Source organism: Bufo gargarizans, chromosome 3, assembly GCF_014858855.1.
Source record: "Bufo gargarizans isolate SCDJY-AF-19 chromosome 3, ASM1485885v1, whole genome shotgun sequence".
Classification (NCBI taxonomy): domain Eukaryota; kingdom Metazoa; phylum Chordata; class Amphibia; order Anura; family Bufonidae; genus Bufo; species Bufo gargarizans.
Genome location: NC_058082.1, coordinates 591,451,022 through 591,476,621, shown reverse-complemented (window position 1 = coordinate 591,476,621; position 25,600 = coordinate 591,451,022). Strand labels below are relative to the sequence as shown.

The 25,600-nt window shown below is 49.0% G+C and overlaps 1 protein-coding gene across 1 annotated transcript in view; it reads right to left on the bottom strand.

The window, feature by feature from the left end:
• LOC122932984 (dual specificity tyrosine-phosphorylation-regulated kinase 1A-like) overlaps nucleotides 1-25,600 on the bottom strand; it is a 65,693-nt gene that overhangs the window by 25,964 nt on the left and 14,129 nt on the right. Inside the window, 1 exon segment of the mRNA XM_044287690.1 lies at nucleotides 12,889-12,960. Coding sequence (XP_044143625.1) covers nucleotides 12,889-12,898 — 10 coding nt within the window. The 5' untranslated portion in view covers nucleotides 12,899-12,960.

Below are 25,600 nucleotides of genomic sequence, written 5' to 3'. Positions count from 1 at the left end.
CTCTACACTTGCACACTCGGCCGAGACTACCTGCAGTGCTGCTCCAGTGGGGGTCATTTACTAAAGACCCGCGTTTCCAATATTAATTAGTCTTTGTAACATTGCTGCTGGAGGAACCTGACCGGTGTATCACAGAACCAGCAGATCTCTGGTGTAACCTGCTCAGGTCTCTGGCTCGCAGGGATGGGGCCCCCGCCGTCTGCTTCCTTCCACCAACTATTTGTGGCGCTGTTTTTGGCGGGAAGCTACCATAGCAGCCAAGCTTACCCCTTTTAAGAGGGCACGAGCAGGGCCTCTCTGAAATATTCAAGAGCGCCATACAGGGCACGACGCACGGAGTCAATGCCGGTCATCTGCAGTTATCCGATTGTACGTACCTTGGTGCGAAGAGGGGGGGGGAGGGGGGGAATGAAACTACAACTCCCAGCATGCGCCATTCACTTTTATGGGAGCTCCACGAACGCTCTAGCACAGTTTGTATTGCTGGGAGTTGTAGTTTCACAGCTGACAATGAAATATACAAAAAAAAATGGAATTTCTAAGCAGGTGGGGCAGATTTTCGTGCACTTTTTCCCCGCAAAGTGACAGATGCGGCATTTAACCTCGCCGGCGTTCACACGCCGCGTCTTCTCCTCCAATCTGAGCGGCTCGTGGCCCTGATCTGCTGCATCGGCAGGGGGGTAAACGCTAAAGATGCTGCGCAGGATCATCCCTGAGCGCCATGCTGCGGCCAGCAGATACACACAACAGGAATTTTTGGCTGACCCCGTGCCCCTCATATTTATGCTACTGATGGGGTTAAATGCAGAAAGTGAAAAAAAAAAATGGCGCAGATTGGGCAGATGGAGGCATGTGACTGCGGGACTAAAATTATCCGCCGGAGTCAAACTCGGTGCCCACCTGTTGCGACACCAACACATGCCCGGGCTTGGGTATTTATAGAATGCACGTTCGGGGGGGGGGGGGGGGGATTATTGGGAGGGCATGCACCATTAACCCCTTGCAGCCCAGGAGCTGGCACATTGGAGGGCTCTCTCTGAGGCACCGGGATGAAGGCATTTAGAGGCGGCCAATTAAGGCCTTATTTGTGCTCGTGCTCCCGGGATGTGCGCTGCCTGCAGTGAGCAGGAAACTGCTGCAGATCATTAAATGGTCGTTTATCAACGTCTCTCGCCAGGCAACACACAATGCAGGAGGAGAAGAGGGAGCGCGCGGGGAAGGGAGGAGAGCGCCCCAGCAACAGCGGCTCATTAGCATAGCCTGCCACTCTGACGGCGCGCCCTGATTGGACGCGCTCCGGCGGAGGCGAGCCAATCCCGGCCGCCCTATGCAAATCGACTTTGCTCCAGTTGCCAGGGCAGAGCCGCTTGCCGGCTGCCCAATAGGAAAACAAACAATAAACAAGAAATGAGAAGTGAGCATTGTGTCCCCGCTCCTCACTTCACAGATTACCGAGGTACGGCGGGGGGAGCAGCTGCAAGTGACGGGACACTGCTGCAACCCAGGGCATGGCAATGCAGTGCCAGAGGAGACCACGCCGCACACTTTCATACCATGATGGGAGTTGTTGTATATAAGCCTATCCATCCAACGTAGCCCGATCGGTTGCCAGTGACAACACGGCTCATTACATCTGCACCAGAAAGCGATTTTTGTTGTGTCGCCCATAGCAACCAATCACGGCGCAGCTTTCATTCTCTACTCTGCTATGGAAAAATGAAAGACGTGCTGTGATAGGTTGCTGCAGTTTTAGACAGTTCCATAAACGTCCCGGAGGGGAGGGGGGTGACCTTACATTTAGCCACACCGTGGGGGTGGCTAAGCCACTCCATGAGCTTGGATGCCCCCACTGATACCAGAGGAGATGGCGGCATTATTGCCTTATGCCAATCGCATAAAGTGCAGGGGCAAGTTTGAAAAAAAGGAATTTGCCAAAATGCTGCCCCCTGCAGGTTCCACTTGGGACAGTTTTGCAGTGATTGGGGCAGGGAGCAGAGCTCATCAATTGCACAGGCAGGGTGTGATCTTTGTTCTTGGTGGTCCTCCACCCTGGCTAGTGGTGGAGAGGGGGGGTTCACAAGCTTCAGAGGTGGCCATCTCTGAAATCTGCATCCCATGTGGATCTGTAGTTTATGGAAATAAGGGACTATTATCCTGGGCAGAAAACACAAGGATTACCGCTGATATTGGGGTATCTGAGGGTCGGAAGGAAATCTAGACAGAAATCTGCAACTAAAAAGGGTCAGTGGATTTAAAAAAAAATATAGAAAAGCTCTTGATAGGAGATGGCGCCGAGACCCCCGCCAGTCCCTAGCGGCCAGAGATGGGTCCAAGTCTACAGGCTCCACCTTCTGGAAGGACAGAGTGCGATGTGCAAGTTTTATAAAATCTCAGTGACCCCAGACTGGGTCCCTTTAAATTGAGATGGAGGAGCTGACCAAAAAAATAAATAAAAAAGCAATGACGCAGCAGTCGGTTACAGCTAAAATGCCGCAATTCTACAACCATCGCAGGTAAAGGAAAACTGTGCCGCACCACGACCGCTATGTCTGAACGCGGCCTGAGCCTGGCCATACGAGGCCCGATTCTGAGACAGACTGGTGCATCATGGGCTGCGGGGAGCTGGTAGTGCCCGACATTCGGAGGGGCAGAAGCATTGCACAAGTTAAAGACCAGCTGCGGCTCCGTCAGCAACACCAGTATTTGCCAAAACTGTTTTGTTTCGTTTTTTGTTATTTCAGACCGGAAAAAATCCACAGCGGAGGCGCCGCGTGTGACCACCGCTTCATTTACAGCACAGCTTTTTGACTCAGAGTCATCAGCTTCCACGTTGCGGCAAACTGAGCAGGGCAAGGGCTAGCAGGTCACTGCTTTGTCGACGGCAGCCAAAGGGTTAAGTATCCGGCCGCACCAGCGCGATGCAAATGAGGCGCCGCTTTCATCCCCGGTCATCGGACATTTTACAGAGAAGATGGGGCGGCTTTGGAGCGGAGTCTTCCTCAAACAGCTGACAGCCACCGATTCCCAGAGAGGAAACCCAACAGCTGGTGGAGGAGGAATGCCCCGTCAGATAGGGGCGAGGGGGGTCCGCATGCTTTCTCTGCCCCGTCAGTTGCTAAATCTGACGTCCACCTTTGTCCCAGTTGACACTTTAGAGGGGGAGAAAGCATCTAAGGAACCTGAGCGGCGGGATGGTGAAAAGGACAGCGGACGTGAGGCTTCTACCATGGAGTCAATGTAGGTCACATAAAGAGGATTGGAGGGTCCCCACCTTCACCCACTTATCTGTACACCCCCACACGCACTCCATGTGCCGCCATCAGGAGGACTACGTACGTGTTTAACGGGTGCCCAGACGTACGTGTTTAACGGGTGCCGCTAAAACCAAGCAGTATACCTAGTTTTACCGGATGGTGGTGCATAGAATAGTGCAGTCCGTCGTTGGGTCAATGGGGGCTTATGGGTCCGATGACGACCAGCATGTCCAGTACGGTCGCTACATGTCTGAATTAAAGGGAAACTCTGGGCAAAGTAAACGTCACATTCTTTGGCTCATAAAAGGAAGACATGGTCCAATATGCCCCAGCGCTGTCATATCAAATCATGGTGCTGGTATTCATACAAACATGGCTGCTTTTGGCCAGAAACCGCACCATCTACAGGCTATATGTGGTATTGCAGTTCAGTCCCATTGACTTCAGTGAAATGGAGCCGAGCTACAGTACCACACAAAACCCACTGACAGGGGTTGTTCTGTTTTAATAATCACATGGACAAGCCCTTTAAGGCCTCTTTCACACATGAGTTAATTGCAGAGGTGTGCTGTCACATATCCATTGACTTTAATGTGCGCGTTCACATGTCAGTGGTGTTCCATGGACCGTGGGTCACGGACATAATCATGGAGGTCATAAACGTGAAAGAAGCCCAACTATGATAACGTGATGGCATGTTACCCTCATACACCGACCGGAGCGCAAATCTTCTCACCAACCTCCTATTCATTCCATCAAGAGCAGCTTGGTAAACACACAACCGATAACCTGATCACTCAGCTAAGCGTGGTCACCGTGCTTCACATATGGCAGACTACCCCAAAGAGAATAGAAACTGCAAGTGAAGGCTGCGGCCAACACTACTGAACACCATGAAGATAAAACCAGCACGAGTAACAACATGACAACACCGCAACCAACCGAGGCCGGTGACACCAAGTATCTAAAAGCCTCAAAAGCACTTAACAGAAGTACTAAGTAAGCTTACGTGTCGCAGCAAAGATTCCCATTACAGGGGTTCTCCCAGGATTAATGTAAAAAATGAAAAAATCAGACGTCATATAGGACATGACTATCTCTGTCTAACAAAGATGGAACCAGCCCTGTACCTCACATGGATCCAGGGATCTCCCCATTCATTGCTCTGCTAGATTTATATCAAGTTGGGGCGTGTCCTTTCTGCTGCACATGGAACTGAGCATGTGCGTCCACCTTGGAGAGATGGGCAGTAAAAATAGAAAAAGAAGAAACAGAAGGTGGCGTTGTACAGATACAAACTCAGCGGTTATGAATTTACAGACAGACTTCTTCAGATCCAGGTGCTGATTTGAAAAACCCCTTTGAGATCTGGACTGAGGGCCCTTATCACCTCAGGTAGAGGTCACTGTACCCAGCTCCTTAAAGGGAACCCGTCACCAGGATTTTGCACATAGAGCTGGGGACATGGGCTGCTAGCACATCCGCAATACCCAGGTCCCAGAGCTCTCTGCGCTTTTATTGTGTTAAAAAACTTTTTTGATCCATATGCAAATGCCCTGATACGAATCCTGTAGCCGGAGATGAGTCAAGCGGAAAGGAGCCCAGCACCGCCCCGCGTCCTCCGAATCTCCTCCTTGCTGGCTGACTTCACAGAGCTGGAGCGGTGAAATCTCGCGATGCGCGAGCTAGCGCATGCGCAGTGTCGGCATCATGTTCTTTCCCTGTACTGGGATCAGCACAGGGAACGAACTACGCATGCGCTAGCTCGCGCATCCCGAGATTTCGGCGCTCCAGCTCTGTGACGTCAGCCAGCAAGGAGGAGATTCGGAGGACGCGGGGCGGTGCTGGGCTCCTTTCCGCTGGACTCATCTCCGGATACAGGACTCATATCCGGTCATTTGCATATGGATCAAAACACAATAAAAGCGCAGAGAGCTATGGGACCTGGGTATTGCGGATGTGCTAGCGGCCATCTAGCAGCCCATGTCCCCAGCGCTATGCGCAAAATCCTGGTGACAGGTTCCCTTTAATTTAAAAACGGCATGCACGTGGCCCCTGAGCGCCGACAGTCAGGCACTCTCCCCTGACCCCTCAGTGCGTTAATGAAAGCGGCACTGCCAAGTGGCACCTAAACCATTGTACTCGAGGCTTCCTTGTGTTTCGTTCGTCAGTATTACCAATATCTCTGCCAGTGTCAGTGAATGGAAACAAACATTCTTATTCACAACAAGAAGTTAGAAACCCCATACACGCAATCCCCTTCATAGTACATGCGTCCTGTCTGCACCGATACATTGTAGCAACCCTACTGATGCATTTGGTCTACATTTGATACAAAGTAGCAGACCCTCAGCTGCGGGTAAGTGGATGCAAACACTATTGTCCTTAGTCACTGACAGCAAGCGGAGTGCTTGAAAACGTTACTGAACCACACAAGTATATCTCAGCACCTGCAGTACCTAATGGCTAGCACCAGCTAGGTCTCTGTGAGCCGCCCTCACACTCACGTGGCGGGGCTGCACTCACATCAGACAGGCGGCGTGTGCAGTCACGTGTGAGACCGCGCGCTCTGCCCAACAATTGGGCTATATATAGAAGATCTATTCCCGTTTCAGCTATTTCTGGGCGACTCACAACAGCGTGAAGACACAGAAGCGTGAACACTCACTTATTTCTACAAACTCCGGGATGGAAAGGGACGCTGCGCACCTCCCTGCTGCCCACCTACCTGTGATGCCCCCATATTTACAGTCTGCTTTTTAAATGGCTCCATACGTGCTCGCCAAGGCCGGCCCCTTAGGCTGTGCTTACAATGAGAAAACCACGCCGACAAATTGTACACAAAGGGGCGGCATTCAGGAAAAATCTACAGGAACGCGCAGGAAAATTAACAGCGCAAGTGCTGAACCCTGCAGCTGTTGAGGTCTGCCCCGCTGCCCAGAGGTACCGAATGGAAAAAGATTACAGCTTCCATAGCGGTGGTCTCATGACCTAACCCATGGCCGGGTCCTCTACTGCACAGGCGCTAAAAAAGCAGCTGGGGAGGAGGGGGTGGCAAAATCACAGGACCGCCACCATTGTGAATTTTTGCATTTCATATGCAATGACACACATCACAGGGTCTGGCATTTCAAATATGTAAGCGGACGCCCCCTTTAAGCAGTCTCACTGGTAATGGCCACGTGGTTATGCGGCTAAACAGCACTTTACCGCGCGTCCACTAACTGCTTTTAGGTGCAGTCAATTTGAAAAACCACGTGGAGCTGTATGTTGCCATGGTTTCGGCTGTGGTGCATCTATGAAGTGCAAACAATGATACAGTTCCCTGACAGCAAGTGGAGATCTTGAAACTGGTAACGACAGGACATGTAATTTCTCAGAAAGGTGCGGTGATTGTTACTCTACGTACACAAAACTTGAAAAACCCTTTAAAACTGGCAAGCTCGTCAAGAAAGAAGTAACAGCTCCTAGCTGCAACAACTCTCCAGCAGAACTACAACTCTCAGCAGGGACCAGTGACGTAGAAGTGCTACTCAAAGCCAAGTACCCCTCTACTTGAATTCAAACATGAAAAGTACTGCCAAATCTAGGATCCTACCCTACGTTGGAGGCGTGAGGACAGCGGGAGTACACCTTTACAGCTGGGCCACATGTATAATAGCTGGCTCTTCCCACTGCCCGTACACATGCATGCTCGGTATCTAGGGGTTTTCTAGGATCAGCATATATTGATGGTCTATCCTTCTGATAGGCCATGAATACCAGGTTGTAGGGTTTGACTCTTGGCAACCCAGCTGTTTGAAGGGGCCATGATGCCCATGTGAAGCCTCTGTCCATATACTCGCACATATAGCGGTGGGGGTGGAAGCATGAATGGGATGAAACCATGTGGCTGCTCCCAGAATCTGCCCGCGATGCACAGTAGACAAGGTCTCATTATGCACCTATGCCTCTTTGGTCCCGGATTTTGGCATCAAGGGGGTGAGATACAAAAAAACAAAAAACAAACACACAACCGCCCAGACCAACCTACAATAAAGAAGTGTTAAAGGGCATCTGTCAGCAGTTTTGTCCCTATGACACTGGCTGACCTGTTACATGTGCACTTGGCTGCTGAAGGTATCCGTGTTGGTGCCATGTTCATAAGTGCCCGCATCGCTGAGAAAAATTAAGTTTTAATATATGCAAATGAGCCTCTAGGAGCAACGGGGGCGTTGCCGTTACACCTAGAGACTCTGCTCTCTCTGCAACTGCCGAGACCTCTGCACTTTGACAGAGCCAGGCAACGTAAATGAGATCACATCTGACCCTGACTTCTCCTAGTCAAAGTGCAGAGAGTGCGGCAGGTGCAGAGAGAGCAGAACATCTAGGAGTAACGGCAACGCCCCTGTTGCTCCTAGAGGCTAATCTGCATATAGCAAAACATTATTTTTCTCAGCAATGCAGGCACATATGAACATGGGACCAACACAGATGACAGATGCCTTCATCTGCCAAGTGCACATGTAACAGGTCATCCAGCGTCATAGGTACAGATCTGCTGACAGATGCCATTTAAGCACTTACTTGACAGATCCTTTACCGCCACACGGGTTCTTGCGGCCGGGCTATATTTATCCGGCTTCTGTGACTGACATCACGTCGACCACACATGCCCACTGCAGCCAATCACTGGCCCCAGAAGAAGTGCACTTCTGCAGCCAGTAAAATAGAACCAAAGCAGCAGTGTGGGATCTGTCAGGTAATTACTTATCACTTCTTTACTGCAGGAGAATCCCGAGGGTTTTCCAGTTCCCTCCTAAAAGCGGACAACCCCTTTAACAGGGCAAATGGAAAATAATATTTTTATTAGACAATCTCTATAAAGAAGCACTCTTTTTCCTATATAGTGCAGCACAGGCTATAGAATAACACAGGCCTTGTGTATACCTGTAAGTTATTATATGTGTTGTCTGCCACCTTGATTCCTTGTTCCCCTAATGCAGCCTTGTTTCCCTTCCTCCTAAAGACAAGGGGCCAGTCTCATCACACTTGCTATGCTCTAAGGACAGCCAGTGACAGATCAGTGACATAGAACTGCTGCCCCCAACTCACACTGAAGAGTCTCAGTGTATTCTATGCGATGAAGCTTCAGCTCTTACAAGAAGAGCAGCATGACGCTGCATCTCCTAGAAATACACTGTAGATCCTGCAGACAGTACACACAGTGAGTCATGGGAGAGCAGGGTGACATTACATATCATAGGACACACTGGAGATTCCACATACAGAACCTACATATAGTACAGGCAAGTATTGAAGCTTGGGAAAGCAGGGTGACATTACAGATCATAGGAAACACTGGAGATTCTGCACACAGAACTTATAGATAATACAGACAGATAGTGCGAGTCAGGAAAGTTGTATAACCCTGCAGGTAATCACTCTATGGAGCTACCTATATTACTGCACTCCAGGTCCCTTGGAGGGGGCAGAAATTATATTTTTAGAAGCACTCTACACATGGAGGGACATACAGGGGAACAAGGGGGGTAGAACTTTGTGAGAAGGCTGATGTCTGAGAGCTGCCAGGATAGACTTCATGGATGATGATGCAGTCCTGTGAGTCATAAGAAATCGGGCACATAGGAGAGCAAAAACAAAACATTCTTGGAGTGCCAGTTTAACTTTAAAGGGGTTGTCCAGGTTCAGAGCTGAACCTGGACATCCCTCCATTTTCACCCCGGCAGCCCCCCTGACATGAGCATCGGAGCAGTTCATGCTCCGATGCTCTCCTTTGCCCTGCGCTAAATCGAGCAGGGCAAAGGCATTTTTCTGAGTTCCGGTGACATACCGGGCTCTCTATGGGGCTGACAGGCAGCCCGGTGACGTCACCGGCACTGATGGGCGGGATTTGGCTCTGCCCTAGCCAGTAAAACGGCTAGGGCAGAGCTAAAGCCCGCCCCTCAGAGCCGGTGACGTCACCGAACACACTGCTGGGCGGAAGTTACCGCCCGGCAGTGTGTTATTGAAAACACAAGAGCCTGTGCCCTGCGCGATCTAGCGCAGGGCACTGGAGCGCATCGGAGCATGAGATGCTCCGATGCTAGGCTCAGGGGGGCTGCCGGGGTGAAAATAAGGGTATGTCAGGGTTCAGCTCTGAACCCGGACAACCCCTTTAAGGCTAAATCTGTAGTAAAATCTCCCTTAAAGGCTTTTTCCAGGATTATCCTCACGATAGGTCATCTTTCTAAGATGGTCAGAGGGTGCTGGGAGACAGACAGCCATCAATCCGATACTGGTGACCTGGCCCAATCTAAAAGATAGATCATCAATGGGCAAGTCCTGGAAAACCCCTTTAGATGATGCACCGCCACTAGAGTGGCAACTGGCGAAACCCTGTAACCTTTGTAAATGGCCCTGCACGTTGTACTATGTACTAAACCGCCATACTACATAACTAACGAACCATTTGTGGATGTCAAATATTTCTGAACGGAAGTCGCTAGCAGCTACGCGACATACAGGAGAAACAGATTTCACTGCTCACATTTCCAAATTTGCCAGTCAAAATTGAAGATGAAGTTCCATGCGTGACAGATGTAACGGGTGGGAGGGAGCTCGCCACAGACACACATTCACATTGGTGTAAAAACCAACAGATTAAAGAACGTACACGCAGCCAAGAGATGTTAACTTGTTATGTGCTGTACTGCAGGACGTCGGCATAGACCGCAGCAACACAGTCACGGAATACCTCATCGCGGCACGCAGCAGGACAGTCCACCATTAAAATCCCACAGGAATTTACATGGTTAACTAGACTGCGCCTCCATGACGGAGTGATGGGCTAAATTAAACCAAGATAGCAAAATGGAAATCACTGCATCTCGCTTCTACAAACTCCCAGACACGACCACCAGGTCCGCACGTTAAAACTTCTATAAGGTTAAATTCTGCTTAATTACATATTCTTTCCATTAAGTTTTCTTTATAGCAGTCAGATCCCCTGCACAGACAGAGATACAAGATAACATTCTAGCATCCCGCAGCCAGCACTAGGGGGAGCTCTCTGCATACCATTATACAATGAAGCAAGCTCCCTCTAGTGGCGACCGCTGGCATTAAGAATGCTAACTTTAATGATCTACAGCTGATATCAATTTGTTCTATAATTTGAGCCGATTTCTGAAGTAAGCCATAGTAAATCTGTCTGTCCACAATAAGCCTTGCTCCCTCCGGCTAAACCCCATCAATTTCTCACCACTTGCAAAAAGTACCCTATACTTAGTAGCTTTTCCACCGCATAAAAGTAGCACAAAGCACACACTACATTGGCAGGATCCAAACCACTACATTTAAGCCAGTTACCCAGAACACAATTTTATTTTTAGCTTTGGTTAGATTCATGGGTGTTCCCTGCAACCCTTAAAGGGGTATTCTGAGGATAGGTCATCAATTATATATCAGTGGGGGGGTTTGACCCCAGGCAATCTCTCCAATCAGCTGTTTGAGAAGGCCGTGACCACCCTTTGAGCTCTGCCGCCTCTTCCTGTGACATCATACTGGTCACACTATGTGCAGCTCAGTCCCATTCAAGTGAACAGGCCTGGGCTGCAATACCAAGCCCAGCCAATATACAATGTATGGCACTGTGCTTGGTATGCTGTGAAGAGGCTGATTAGAGGGGGTGCTGGGCATCGGACCCCACTGGTCTGAAGTTGATGACCTATACTGATCATAGGACATCAATACTTTACTCCTGGAAAACTTCAGGTGTGGACAAATTACAGACAATTCCAGGAGCAAGAGTACTTTTAATAACCTTATAAGAATCTCCATATATAAAATCGATGGAAAAAGACCCAAAATGTCAGGCACCTGGAGTGGTCTGGCCAAGTCCTAGGAAGGACAGGCTTTGCATATTCTGAAACGCCTCGCCATATTGTCAAAAAGGAGGAATGCAGCGGAGGTCAGTCGCCAACAATCACAATTAAACACCCCTTGGCATACACCGCCACCAAGTCTGGGCCGGTACAGCGGAGGGCACACCAGTAATAAAAGCACCTAGAGATCCTGATATAGGGGGGCCTTTATACCAGGCATCCTCAAACTGCGGCCCTCCAGCTGTTGTAAAACTACAACTCCCACAATGCCCTGCTGTAGGCTGATACCTGTAGGCTGTTCAGGCATGCTGGGAGTTGTAGTTTTGCCACAGCTGAAAGGCTGCAGTTTGAGGATGCCTGCTTTATACCAATGCAAAATGTGAGGCCCAAAAACACAGTGCGAGCAAACCACGAAGCTTCTCTGTGCTCTAATAACCACTCTACAAGCAAACCTGACCCATAAAAGAGTCTCATGAAATCATAAAAAGGTGAGGTCTCAGGAGCTATGATCGTGGTGCGCTACATGGCTCCCGAGAATCGCTGTACCCCTGTATGAGACCCCAATGCTGATTTTAAATGGAGGAAAGTAAAGCTTTAAAAAGAGGTTCTCCAGGCTTTTACTATTTGATTATTGATGACCTATCCTGAGGATAGGGGTCCGACACCCAGCATCCCCGCTGATCCGATGCATGTGCCCTCTCCCTTCCTGTCTGCTGCTGTTGTCTATGGCAAACACCATGGACAGCAGTGGTGACCCAAAAGAGAGACGGCACGTGCACACTGCGTCTCCTAATACAGCTGATCGGTGTCAGACCCCACCGATCTGAAATGTATGACCTATCCTGAGGACAGGTCATCAATCATAAGAGCCCGGAGAACCCCATTAATCCCATCCAAGGGCTTGCAAGTCTACTTTCACACTCGCGGTTTTTGCAGATCCATCATGGATCTGCAAAACCACTTCCGTTACAATAATACAACCGCATGCATCCGTCATGAACTGATCCGGTTGCATTATGTCTTCTATAGCCATGACTAATCTGCCTTGAACACCATTGAAAGTCAATGGGAGACGGGTACGTTGCAGCGTTTTTCTGTCCGTGATGGGGACGCAACCAAACTGAACGGAATGCATTTTGGTACATTCTTGTTTTGTTCCTATTGACAATGAATGGGGGCAAAACTGAAGCGTTTTCTTCCGCTATTGAGATCCTATGACGGATCTCAATAGCAGAATTGAAATTGCTAAGGCTACTTTCACACTGGCGTTTTTTTGGGTCCACTTGTGAGATCCGTTTCAGGGATGTCACAAGCGGTCCAAAACGGATCAGTTTAGCCCCAATGCATTCCGAATGGATAAGGATTCGCTCAGAATGCATCAGTTTGGCTCCGTTGCACCTCTATTCCGCTCTGGATGCAGACACCAAAACGCAGCTTGCAGCGTTTTGGTGTCCGCCTGACGATGCGGAGCCAAACGGATCCGCCCTGACTTACAATGCAAGTCAATGGGAACGGATCCGTTTTCACTGACACAATATGGTGCAATTAAAAACAAACAGATCCATCCCTCCCTGACTTTCAATGTAAGTCAGGAAGGATCCGTTTTTTTTTTAAAAGAATAATGCAAACGGATCCGTTCTGAACAGATACAAGCGTTTGCATTATCGGTTTGCAGATACAAGACGGATCCGCAACGAACGCAGGTGTGAAAGTAGCCTTACAGGAATACCTCAAACATCATAGAAGGAGGACGCAGAGGCCGGGGTTACCTGTATGCATCGTCTTCTTTCAAGTCTCATATCCTGTGAATGGAGGGGAGAGTCCAGCAGCAAACCGCAACACTGAAACAGAACAAAACCCAGTATTAGACACAGAGCGCCACAATCTGCACGAAAGCATAGGTTCGCCTCTGAAGAACGTACATTTCATATACAGTTATACATATAGTATATAAGTACATTGTTAATCGTGTGCGGAATATGGGCAAGTGACTGTTATAACTCAGAGCTGCATTCACAGTTCTGCTGGTCGATAATGGAGACTGTAAGCAAGCTTGCTGCCAGACTCCACAACATTAAGGCATGGTTCACACAGGCGCAAGTCACTTCTTTCATTCTGTTCCATAAGAGCTAGAATTGGAGCGATCTCCCTCACTTTTCGGGGCCCCGTTCTAGAGAGAGAAGTGCCCACACGTTTCTGACACTGGTCATATATTCTAGCGATATGCCACCAGTGTCAAGATGAGACAACCCCTTTAAGGCGTTTTGTACACAGGTCGATGATCGGGGCGCTCGTAGCCAATGATTGCCCCGCGCCGCCGGTCTCCTGTCGCTCATTCATCAGGTGAAAGTCTCTTCCCGGGAAAGTTAAATCATTATCGTCCTGTGTATATGGGCGCCGCCAGCAGGAAATGTCGAAACTGGGCGGTCATACTGCCATTATGGGGCCTAAAAAACAAGTTCTCGCAAGCACTGGCTAGGATTGTGGGCTGCGCATGCTCACCTTGCGCAGAAGACAGCGCTGAGCTGCGCATGCGCCAACACATTGAACAGAATCATATAGCGCACCGCCAAAAGAAAATACTGGTGTCCTACTGAGCATGCTCGACCTGGGAAAGGCAGAACTCTGGAGGACGTCTCCTGCAGCAACAAGGTGTTCACACTTGGTGGGCAGGGGGTATTTTGGAGTTGACCTACTGAAATCTATTTCTGAAGCAACTCCACTTTTATAGCAATGTTCACCTTAAAGGCGCTTAGAAGATGATGGTTGCTGGCTGTTAGAAACAGCGCCACACCTGTGCATGGGTTGAGTCTGGCACTCTAGCCCAGCCCCACTGAAGTAAATACACAGCCTATGGACAGAACAAGTGCAGCCCATGTTTTCGTGATCCTGGACAATCCCTTTAAGGTCAGGGGAACTGTACACAGACCCACTTTCTTTGCCAAAGTAGAGCTGCCAGTCGCGCTGCATTACTTACAATATCATTAGGCTTGCGTGCAAGGATGGCGACCAAACAGCGGCGCGGACTCTCCGTGAACTGGATAAACGTACAAATAGTTTTGCTTTGTCGATTTCAATCTGTTTGAATCACACAGTTCACAGCGCGGCATAGGCTGCCCACCGGCTGAAGCTGTCCTCTCGGCTCACTTGTAGCGTACAGTGCGATGACTGCACCGACATGATCCGAGGAGGGTCCGCCGTCGAATCTCAAAAATAAGAACCCGTGGGAGTGGAGACCGGCACAGGAGCAAAACCTCACAAGCGCAGATGAAAACGGATCTTATTTACCGTGCCTGAGATTTTACTGGTTTCCCTACAGCTCCAGAGCTGTGGTAAAAATCACGGCGTTACCGCAACTTCAGTGTCTTCAGTGTCAGTCTACGGGAACAGAAGATTTAACTATCGCAAATACAGATTTATTGCGGGGATTGAAGGTTTCACACAACATACTGGCGTCACCTTCACATCACAGGCCCTTACATGAGCAGCGCGGGTACATGTCTAGTTTTTATAGAATATCAATTACTTGCACACATCTCAGGGTATGTTCACACTGCAATTTTAAAAAGAATTTTTGAAGAAAAAAAATAAACAACTAAACAAAAAAAAAAAACAACAATATTGTCAATCTTTGAAGCCTTATCCATGCTGTGCAACCGTCAAAAACTGTGTCAGAAATCAGTGTCTGACCGGTGCCGCAGATTCTTCCATTATATACTTCCACCATCAGAACACACTCCCAAAATGAGCACAATGACAGGACACGCAGAAACTGTCTTCGTTCATGGCTCCATTACATGCTGTGACCAGGGTGGACGGCGTTACAAAAACAGCCGAGTGGGCTCTGCTATGCCACCGCGTGAGACAGGTATTCCGATCTCAGTCAATATCACTTTAATAGAAAGGGGGGGGGGGGGGGGGGCAGATAAACTTCAGGTACCAAGAAGACAAGTGGTCACCTACATTACAGTATTCGGGATCTGCGTCCAATCTGCGCTGTGTCCCCGAATCGGTGTGGCTGTTCCGCAAATTAAAGCGCAATCTCTATTCTTGTTTGTTTTGCAGTCCGGAATAGCGATTTATACTGATGGGGGTGAGAAAATCGCCGATTGCAGACGGACAGCAATGTGGATACAGTCGTGTGCGTGAGGCCTAAGTCCAGTCTCAGCGAATGAAGCATAAAAGGTAAGGCTACATCTGCATCTGCGTCGTCCGCTGCATCCGTGCAGGAAAGCCAACAGACCCCACTATGGTGAATGGGGGTCCAGCGGTAACCAGACTACCAGAATCAGATGTGCACCTACCCTTCCTTAGTTTGTCCTGCCATGTGATGGACACGCTGCTAGTTACAGTGTCCAAATAATGAAGGCTCCCACTCAGTGTCAGCAAGCGGAGATCTTAAAAAATTGTAAGGGATGGATATAGAAAGTATAGAACGTTTCATTATACAGGGAATTATACACCCTTTAGAGGATCCCACACCAGACTGAAGAATAAGAAATGCCTACATATCTTCTTCCTGTCCCCCTTTTAAACCGATTCAACAAAGATATTTGACAAGAAGACAAAAAGTTAAATTATTTCTGGTGAATTCTCTCATGAAGGCCGATGACGTTTGGTGCCCAGCAGTGGATATCCAGGTCAGCAGCAGAGTAAGGGTGTATTCACACTGCATTCTGCAGTGCAGGCATCTCCAGTAGGGCTACAGCAGATCCGTTGCCCACAGGTTCCCATGTTAGGCCTCGTTCACACAGTCCATGCTTGGTCAGTGCTTTCCACAGAGATCAGGTATAACGGAGAGATCGGCACCTGCTCCTTGTTTTTGATCCCCACCCGGTTTTGGCTCAGAATCACTGAAGTGTGAACTAAGCCTTGAAAAGCCTTACTTTTGTTTTTTTTTATTGTTAGCAGACTCCAGAATTTCATACTACCGAAATTTACCGTCCCGGCAGAGCCCACAAGGGCCCTTTGGGAATCCATCAGATGAACAGAGGCCTAGGAGTACATCTGACGGGCGAAAGCAGCATAAAACATTACGAAGCAAACAAAAGGGTGCTTTTATAAAAATAAATATTTTATATATATATATATATATATATATATATATATATATATATATATATATATATATATATAAAAAAATCAAGAAAAGGCCAAAAATGCCTGCAGACTGATGACTGCAATGGGAGAAACCCAGGAGCAGACGCGGGGGGGGGGGGGGGGCGGACGACTTTACAGAGCTCAGGGCCACGGCAGACCACGATATGAAACAAGGAGACCACAAATATACCAGAAAGAAAGGGGGGGGGGGGGGGGGAGGAAAAAGGGAAAAAGAAAAATCTAGCAAAAAGCCTGAGGACTTTGGCAGAGGTGGTAGGGATGGCTATGCTGGTCTGCTTTTTATACGGACTTGAGGCTGCGACGGTTTATGTACTGCTCATCTGGGGGGGGGGGGGGGGGGGGGGTCGTCCATGCAACCAAATCTTACAATGGCCAGCAGAGAACTCTGTAGGAATCTCACATAGCACAGAGGACACAGCCCCTGGAGCCATACAGAATGCACTGCGAATATTCCAGCTGTCCACGTGTCATTCCCGGCCTTTAACACTTCCCTCAATACCATTTACCTTACATTTTAAGAGAATGGGACAAAACCCGATCCGGCCGCACGTGGTAGCGACATTGACGCCCCCGCCTGCACCTCTATGCCTTCAAGGAGTCACCCGCTAACCTACTTATAGAAAACATTTTTTGCAATTTAAAAAAAAGGACCAAACGAGAGGGCAGAATCTTTTTTTTTTTTTTAAATCTGGCTCCATTTAAACACAAGGTCATAGTCACGTTAGGTGGGCTGCTGGCACAATACAGAAACCAATGGTGCATGGGCACAGCGGGCCCGGCGCAGTCTGTGAACGGAGGCCACTGGAGGACGGGACCCGCCATCACCATCCAGGAAGCAGGTGAGCAGACCCGCAAATACTACATACATTAGGCACATCAGGCTGCCATAGCAATCGTCTTCTGCAAAGTTAGATCTAAGGGGTTAAACGCCCGACATGCCGGCATTTATAGGAGGAGCCTCTGTGTCAGTTACAGCCGGGCCCCTGCCACGATTAAGGTTAGGAAACTGTTTAAGCAATTGCCTGTCCTGAGGATAGGCCATCACTATCTGATCGGTGGGGATCTGACACCCTGCACTCCTGCCAATCAGCAGTTTGGGTGAAGCTCCATTGTCAGAAGTCGACACCAGAACCACACAGCTCCGTCAACATTGTAGTGGACAGTGCTCAACACTGCAGCGCTTATCCAGGGGCAGCGCTGTCCACTATAATTGTGGATGGTGCCATGTAGCTCCAGCGACGGCTTCCAGATGGGGAGGCGAGGGGTGTCGGACCCCCGCCGTTCAGCTAAGGATAGCCTATCCTCGTGCTGGACAATCCCTAACTTGCCATTCCCAGCATATGTGCAGATAGTAATGGAGATAGCGGACACTTCTTTTAGGGTATGGTCACACAGTCAGGTTTCTGCATGCAGTTTTAGAAGCCAAAACCAGGAGTGTATATAAAAAAAAAATTAAAAATGAAGTCATACCCGCCCTGTATATTTTCTCTCCTTTTATGATCCACTCCTGATTATGGCTTCCAAAACCGCATGCAGAAACCTGACCGCGCGTTCGTACCTCTAATTGGTTGGACCGGACCTCATTACAGGGCTTCGTTACACCAAACAAAGTGAAATCCATCTTAATGCAACAAAATGGAAAAAACTACCAAGGGGGCGAATACTTTCCACCAGGAGGTCTGTGCGTTACTCCAGGGTCAGACTGGTGTAGACCCCATATCTGTCTGCGGCGCCGCTGTACTCTTCAAGGGTTACTTCAGCATCAAAATATGGATGGACTACCCACAATACATCAGTCTGGTGGGGGTCCGACCGTCAGTCCATCAATATTGTGAAGCCCAAATACCCCTTTAAAGAGGAGCTGTCGCCTCTCCGGACATGTCTGTTTTAGGAACTACTTGCATTCCCCATGTAATAGCATCTATTCTTATGGCAGGTGATATTCCTCTGTTATTCCTACTAGAGGTTTGGTGTTACCAGTGGTGGCGTGTTCTTGCACAGTCTGACACTATCTGATCAGTGCTGGCAGGGACACCCAGACTCTTAGCAATTCATTTATAAACTTCTAGTAGGAATAACAGAGGAATGGTACAGCACAGGTGCTTTAGGACTGGTATTACAGTAGTCACTGAACACACACACACACACACACACACACGTCAGGAGAGGTGACAGCTCCTCTTTAATGCCCCTCAGTCACTAATCAGAAGGCTGGATGTATGTATAGCTCTAATACAGGTAGATGGCACGTGTGTGAGGGTCATGGCGGTTAAATCGATAGAAATGTGATTACCAGAAAGCAGATCCGCCCCTGTAACTGCGATACGAGGGGTCTTTTCCCGCCAGTTAACCAGTGCAGCTGCCCAGCTGGTACTGAGCTGCAATCCCCCAGCATGCAATGCACAGCAGGACGGGCCTGGTAATTCCACAACACCTGGAGCGCCACCGGCAGCCTGATGCTATAAGGTATTATGCTGGAAATGTATACGTCTACAGACATCTCTCCAAACACACGCAGCAGGTGTAGGAGGGAATCAGGAGTCCCACAGATCGGCTGTGTACGGGCGATGAATAGTCGATGAATCATCACTTGTCTCCCTCCAATAGGTGACCTATATAAGAGACGCAGCGCTTCAGATGCACAGAATCACAGGCGCTGCTCAGACGGAGCTCCGGCCAACAGTGACACAGCATTAAAGGGGCAGGGGTGGGAAAACGAAACGACGTCCCGGGCGTCAGCCCCACAGGACACAATATGCTTCTCAGATCACAGCTCAAGTGATAGGAGCTGTCAGACCCCCCCGACATGACTGCTGTATCTTGTTCTTAGAACTGTATGTTGTGTCATTCCTCTGCTATTCCTCCTTAAAATGTAGGAATAAAATGACAACCAGGTGCGATTATACCCCTCAGAGAAGCCTGTCCCTAGTAAAGACAGACAGTGTCAGCACCAAATGAACAACAAAAGAATGTAGAGGGACACACACCCGTGACCCAGCTGTCAAGTTGCTGGTAAAAATACTATAGTACTACAGGAGGCTACTATGCAGCGTCCCGCTACTGCGCCCAGGCAGGCTACTATGCAGCGTCCCGCTACTGCGCCCAGGCAGGCTACTATGCAGCGTCCCGCTACTGCGCCCAGGCAGGCTACTATGCAGCGTCCCGCTACTGCGCCCAGGCAGGCTACTATGCAGCGTCCCGCTACTGCGCCCAGGCAGGCTACTATGCAGCGTCCCGCTACTGCGCCCAGGCAGGCTACTATGCAGCGTCCCGCTACTGCGCCCAGGCAGGCTACTATGCAGCGTCCCGCTACTGCGCCCAGGCAGGCTACTATGCAGCGTCCCGCTACTGCGCCCAGGCAGGCTACTATGCAGCGTCCCGCTACTGCGCCCAGGCAGGCTACTATGCAGCGTCCCGCTACTGCGCCCAGGCAGGCTACTATGCAGCGTCCCGCTACTGCGCCCAGGCAGGCTACTATGCAGCGTCCCGCTACTGCGCCCAGGCAGGCTACCATACCATCCTGCTCCTGCGCCTAGGCAGGCAAACATACCGTCCTGCCAGCGGGCCCAGGCATCAATTTAAAGCCTAGCTGCAGTAACCCGGCCACGGGCAGCCGTGCGTCCTGTTCCATTCAAAGTGCTAGTTCTGGTGCCAAGGCTGCAGAGATCAGCTGATCGGCAGGGGTGTCGGGAATCGGACTCGCACCAATCCGATATTAATGACCTATCCTGAGGATAGGCTATCAATATCCTGATCCCGGAAGAACCCTGCCTGTAAAATCGCATAGTTCTGGCAATCACAAAGTCCTAGAGTCCTATTCCCCCAATACAAACTAATAAAAATAATGGACGTTTTCTTGGGTTTCTCTCAAAAAGGTTCAAGTGACCCACGAATCAAGAAGACCTACAGACAGTTCATAACGAATCACTTGGGCGTCTATTCTTCTTTATGTGGAAATAGGCAAAACGAGAATGTCAAAATTGGGGGAAATTAAGAGTTTTCTAGGGCTGGGGACATAATACATGGAGATTACTCTACCTCAGAGCTTATCACACTTCTCCTTTTCATGCGACACATTCCCTTTTTTTCCACATTGTTAGGCCCCATGCACACGACCGTAGTTATGGTCCGCAAAAGATGCGGACAGCACTCTGTGTGCTATCCGCATCCATTGCTCCGTTCTAGCATGTCCTATTCTTGTCCGTTTTGCGGACAAGAATAGGCATGTCTACAATGGGCCACCCGTTCCGTAAATTGCGGACGGCAAAAAACGGCACGGTCGTGTGCTTGTAGCCTTATGCTGAAAAATAATAATCTGGTTTTCCCCATCAATCTGCCCTTAATACCCTCAAACTAAAATTTCTCCTGCAGACCCTTTGCTAGGACACCTGACATTTAGCTCTGGGGCCTCCCATTCCTCTTGACCATCTTTGAGATGTTTCTATATTGGAGTCACCTGTGGTAAATTTAGCTGACTGGACATGATTTGCAAAGACACAGCCCTGTGTATATAAGGTCTCACAGCCAACAATGCATATCAGACCTAAAACAAAACCGTGAGGAGGAAAGAACTGCCTGTAGAGCTCAGAGACAGGACTGTGTGGAGGCACAGATCTGGAGAAGGGGACCAAAAAAAAACAAAACAAAAAAAAACCCTGCTACACTGAAAGTTTCCAAGAGCACAGTGGCCTCATAATTCTTAAATGGAAGAAGTTTGGAACAATCAGGGCTCTTCCTAGACTTCGGTGCCTGCCTTTCTGCTATTGAGATCAGTCATAGGATCTCTATAGCGGGGAAAACGCTTCAGTTTTGTCCCCATTCACTGTCAATGGGGAGAAAACTGAACGAAACGGAATGCACCAGAGGCATTCCGTTCCGTTTGGTTGTGTCTAGTGATGAGCGAACTTCTGTTTTAAGTTCGGCGTCTAAAGTTCGGCTTCCGGTTAGCGGAGAATCCCGATATGGTTCCCGATATGGATTCCGACTTCCGTTGTGGTCCGTGGTAGCGGAATCAATAATCGGCCATTATTGATTCCGCTACCACGGACCACAACGGAAGTCGGAATCCATATCGGGATTCTCCGCTAACCGGAAGCCGAACTTTAAACGCCGAACTTAAAACAGAAGTTCGCTCATCACTAGTTGTGTCCCCATCGTGGACAGAATAACTCTGCCTGCAGCGTTTTTCTGTCTGCGATGTGGTGCGGAGCAAGATGGATCCGTCCTGACACACAATGTAAGTCAATGGGGACGGATCCGTTTTCTCTAACATAATAGGAAACTGATCCATCCCCCATTGACTTTCAATGGTTTTAGTGACTGATCCGTCATGGCTATTTTAAAGATATTACAACCGGATCGGTTCATAACGGATGCAGACGGTTGTATTATCGTGACTGAAGCGTTTTTGCTGATCCATGACGGATCCAGCAAAAATCGCTGGTGTGAAAGTAGCCCAGGTAGTCAGGGGAGAAGGGCCTTGGTAAGAGAGGTGACCAAGAACCCAATGGTCCTTCTGTCTGTGCTCCAAAGATCCTGTGTGTAGATGGGAGAAACTTCCAGAAGTTCAACCATGTCTGCAGCACTCCTCCCAATCTGGGCTTTATAACAGAGTGGCCAGAAAGAAGCCTCTTCTCAGTAATAGACACATGAAAGCCCTCCTGATGTTTGCAAAAAAAAAAGAAGGATCTAAATGACTCTCAGACTGTAAGAAACAAGACTCTCTGGTCTGATGAAACTAAGACTGAACTTTTTGGTCTCAATTCTAAGCGTCATGTCTGGAGGAAACCAGGCCCTGCTCAATACCATCCTTACGGTGAAGCATGTTGGCAGCATCATGTCGGGTGGACCCAATCAAACATCTCTAGAGAGACCTGAAAATGGCTTTCCACTGACGGTCCCCATCCAACCTGACAAGAGAGTGAGAAGATCTGCAGAGAAGAATGGCAGAAAATCCCCAAATCCAGGTGTAAACCTTGTGGTATCATCCCCAAGAAGACCGGAGGTTGTAAAGGGTCTGAATACTTATGTGAACATGTTGCAGCGTCATCTACAGACGAGTCGCCTCCAATCAAAGGCCCTGCAGCTATTGCATCACCACAACTCCCAGCTGACCTCTGAAGGCACATATTAGTGACCACTGGCCTAGGTAATGAGATTTGCCTTCACCGTCAACCATCCACTGGTTATCTTTTCACAACACATTGGGCCAGATATACTAATACTGGCAGTACATGCACTGTGATGGGACATGGGAGGCCACTCAACTCAGGCTCAGACCCTCGACTCTGGAACGGAGCGCAAGTGAACAGGTGAGCGGCTTTTATTCTTCATGCTAATCACTATCAAGGCCATGACAACACATTGCTTTTGGGGGTCAGCAACACATTTAAAGTTACTGCTCAGCAAAGGGGCTTCTTGCAACTCAAGAAGGGATGATCCCCTTAGATTTTGCTCCTTGGCTATTTAGCTCTGCCTCGTTATAGAAGGGCTGAGATCTGTAATTAAGCTTAGCTACATAGAGGCTGTGGTAGTCTGAGACACACCCCCTTTCGCATCATTGGTTCAGGCTTCTGCTCCGCCCCTTACTTTGTCTCCGATTGGCTATATTACTAGACTGCCAGTGAGGAAAAAAAAAATATATATATAAAATTTCATAAATACATACACTTTCACACATATACTAAGGGGAAAACCTGAGCAAGAGGGGTCCTGGAGAGCCACTTTAAAGGGGTTCTCAAGATATTCTTTGCTTATCCTCTGTCATCAATATCAGATTGGCGAGGACCCAAATCCAAGTACCCAAACTGATCAGCTGTTCTCGGTAACCACCATAAGCAAAACAGCGGACAGAGCTGGAAGCAGGTGGCTCCATGGGTTGGAGTACTGCTCCCATTCAAGTGGGGAAGGGGTTCTAGATGTCGGACCACCACCAACCTAGATATTGATGACCTATCCTAAAGAGGTCATCAATATCTAAAGACTGAAAGCCTTTTTTTTTTTTATTAAAAATTGTGAAACTCTGCTTTCTTGAAGGGGGTTATCCCACACAAGAGGTGGACCAACAGGTGCACTACTGCTCAGCTGAGAGAGCAGACCCTCCTTTCTCTGGATCACTAAGGGGTCCCAGCGGTCAGAATTGCAGCAACCGAACATTTATCACCTATGCTTTGGATGAAGTAAACAGAAAGCAGCTGCACATGTGCAGCCGCCTCTCCATTCACCGCTATGGGAGTTCTGAAAGGAGCCGAGCGCTTGCGCGGCTATTTCGGTCAGTCCCACATCGGTAAATGGAGAGGTGGCCACGCTTGAGCAGTGTGATCTCCATTCACCGCTATGCGGGACTTTCAAAAACAGCTGAGTGAGCTTGCTCAACTATTTTCCGAACTCCTACAGGGATGAAGAGAGGGTGGACATGCACGCGTGGTGTGCTCCACTTTGGGGGGGATAGGAGGTGGGACCCGCCCCTGACATGGATGGGAAAGCCTATGGGTATGTCCCAGATGGGCATCCCCTTTAACAATCCCCTGCAGAGGCAATCAGCACATTGATTTAACATGTTCCACACCTTTAAAAATAAAAATGCAATCGCTGTAAAAATACACGTGTTATTCAAAAGCAGCACAAAAGCCAAGTGTAAACCTGCCCTTAGGTTCAGCTGCAGGGGACATAAAAGGCACTGCTCCTGGGGACAGAGTCCCTTTAAATTAGAGACTAGCATTTAAGCCCCCAAGGATTCTTAATGGAATACTACATTTTGTAGGAAAAACTCAGAAAGGTCAGAAAATGGATGGAATGACTCGGGCTGACTCACCCACCCCCGGAAGTGAATCATACGTAGCATGGAGCAGCATCTTTCCAGCTCATCCTCACGTCAGGTTGGTAACACAGGAGATAAAACACTGCAGGCTGCCGATCATACACCGCTTGTCTGGTTGAGGTTCTTCGGATGTTCACAGGATCCTGACATGTACATGACGAGCCTGGACGACCACCAAAACACTTGCCATTATTCATTGGGACCCATGCACGATGCTCGCCTTGGCCAATGTACCACTAAGCGCCCAGTTGCATCTTCCCACATCTGGGGGATGACAGCAGCGCTGCAGTAACCGGGCCGGCCACTAGGCAGAAAGGTTCATTTCCGGAAGGCGGGCGCTTCTGGAAACGTCTGACTCCAATGGTGACATGTACCCAAGCGCAACGTTACCGCTGACCGTCCATGCAGGAAGTTTACAGAAGTCCCCGTGGAGCGCAAAGTAAGTAACAGTAGCTCTCCTCACAGGGGCTTCTGCCCAAAAGTTATAATTACCTGAAACAGTCACGATTCAGTGACCCTTCTGTTAGAGGGGTTGTCCAAGTTAGGACAGAATCTAGCCAAGAGGGGAGAAACTGAAAGTAAGAGACACAATAGTCACCCGTTAAATTAACCACCATCGATCCCCTCCGGGATTACTGTCCGCCAGCCGCACACCGCGGTGGTCAGCGATTGGCTGCCAAGGTCACATGGGCAAAGCAGTCAAGTAAACTGGAAAGACAGCACTAGAAGGGCGGAGGATTTATACTGCAATCCCTCCTTCTCCCTGCGATAGGGTTTTGCTTGATCTTGGACAACCCCTTTAAGGGCTCACGCACACGACCTGCAATATTCAGAGGCCGGCAGCGTGCTCTCCACATCACGGATGCGGACACATTCAAGTGAATGCAAATGGCAAGATATGGAGAGGAAGCACTACGGAGCGCTTCCTTGGGATTTTGGCCTGAGCCTCTGCACCGCAAAAAAAACATGTCCCACTTTTTTTTTTGCGCTGCGGACTGAATTTTGGGGGAAACGGGCCCATTCAAGTGAATTGGTCCGCAAAGGCAAAGGGCTGGTGCATGTGCATTGTGAACTGGAATTTGTGGTCCACAGCACGGGACACAGGTGTTCGTGTACATGAGCCCTAACTCCTATGAATACAACTGCAGCAGTGTCAGTCTTAACTGCAAGTCTTAGCCGCACAGCTTAGACAAGATCACACTTTTGGTGACACAGTTCCCGGCATACATAGAAGAATAGCACAGAAGTCAGAGGCTTAGAGGACTCGTCTGAGCGAGTTACTAGGCCTGTAAACACTCGGGGCTGACGTGGGTCACATTGCTATTTTGCGCAAAGTAAATAAAATTACATCATTAATAAACTAAACACATTTCGGCTCCAAGACAAACACAAAGATGGTGGAGGGAGGTGTAAGGGGAGGGGGGACGCCCTGCGCTCCACAACTCTCACTTCCAAATGAATGTGGCAGAATAGAACAGGGCTTTGTGACTTTTTGGACTTATTCTGCAAAGTCTTTGGAGACATTTCACATTTGTACACCA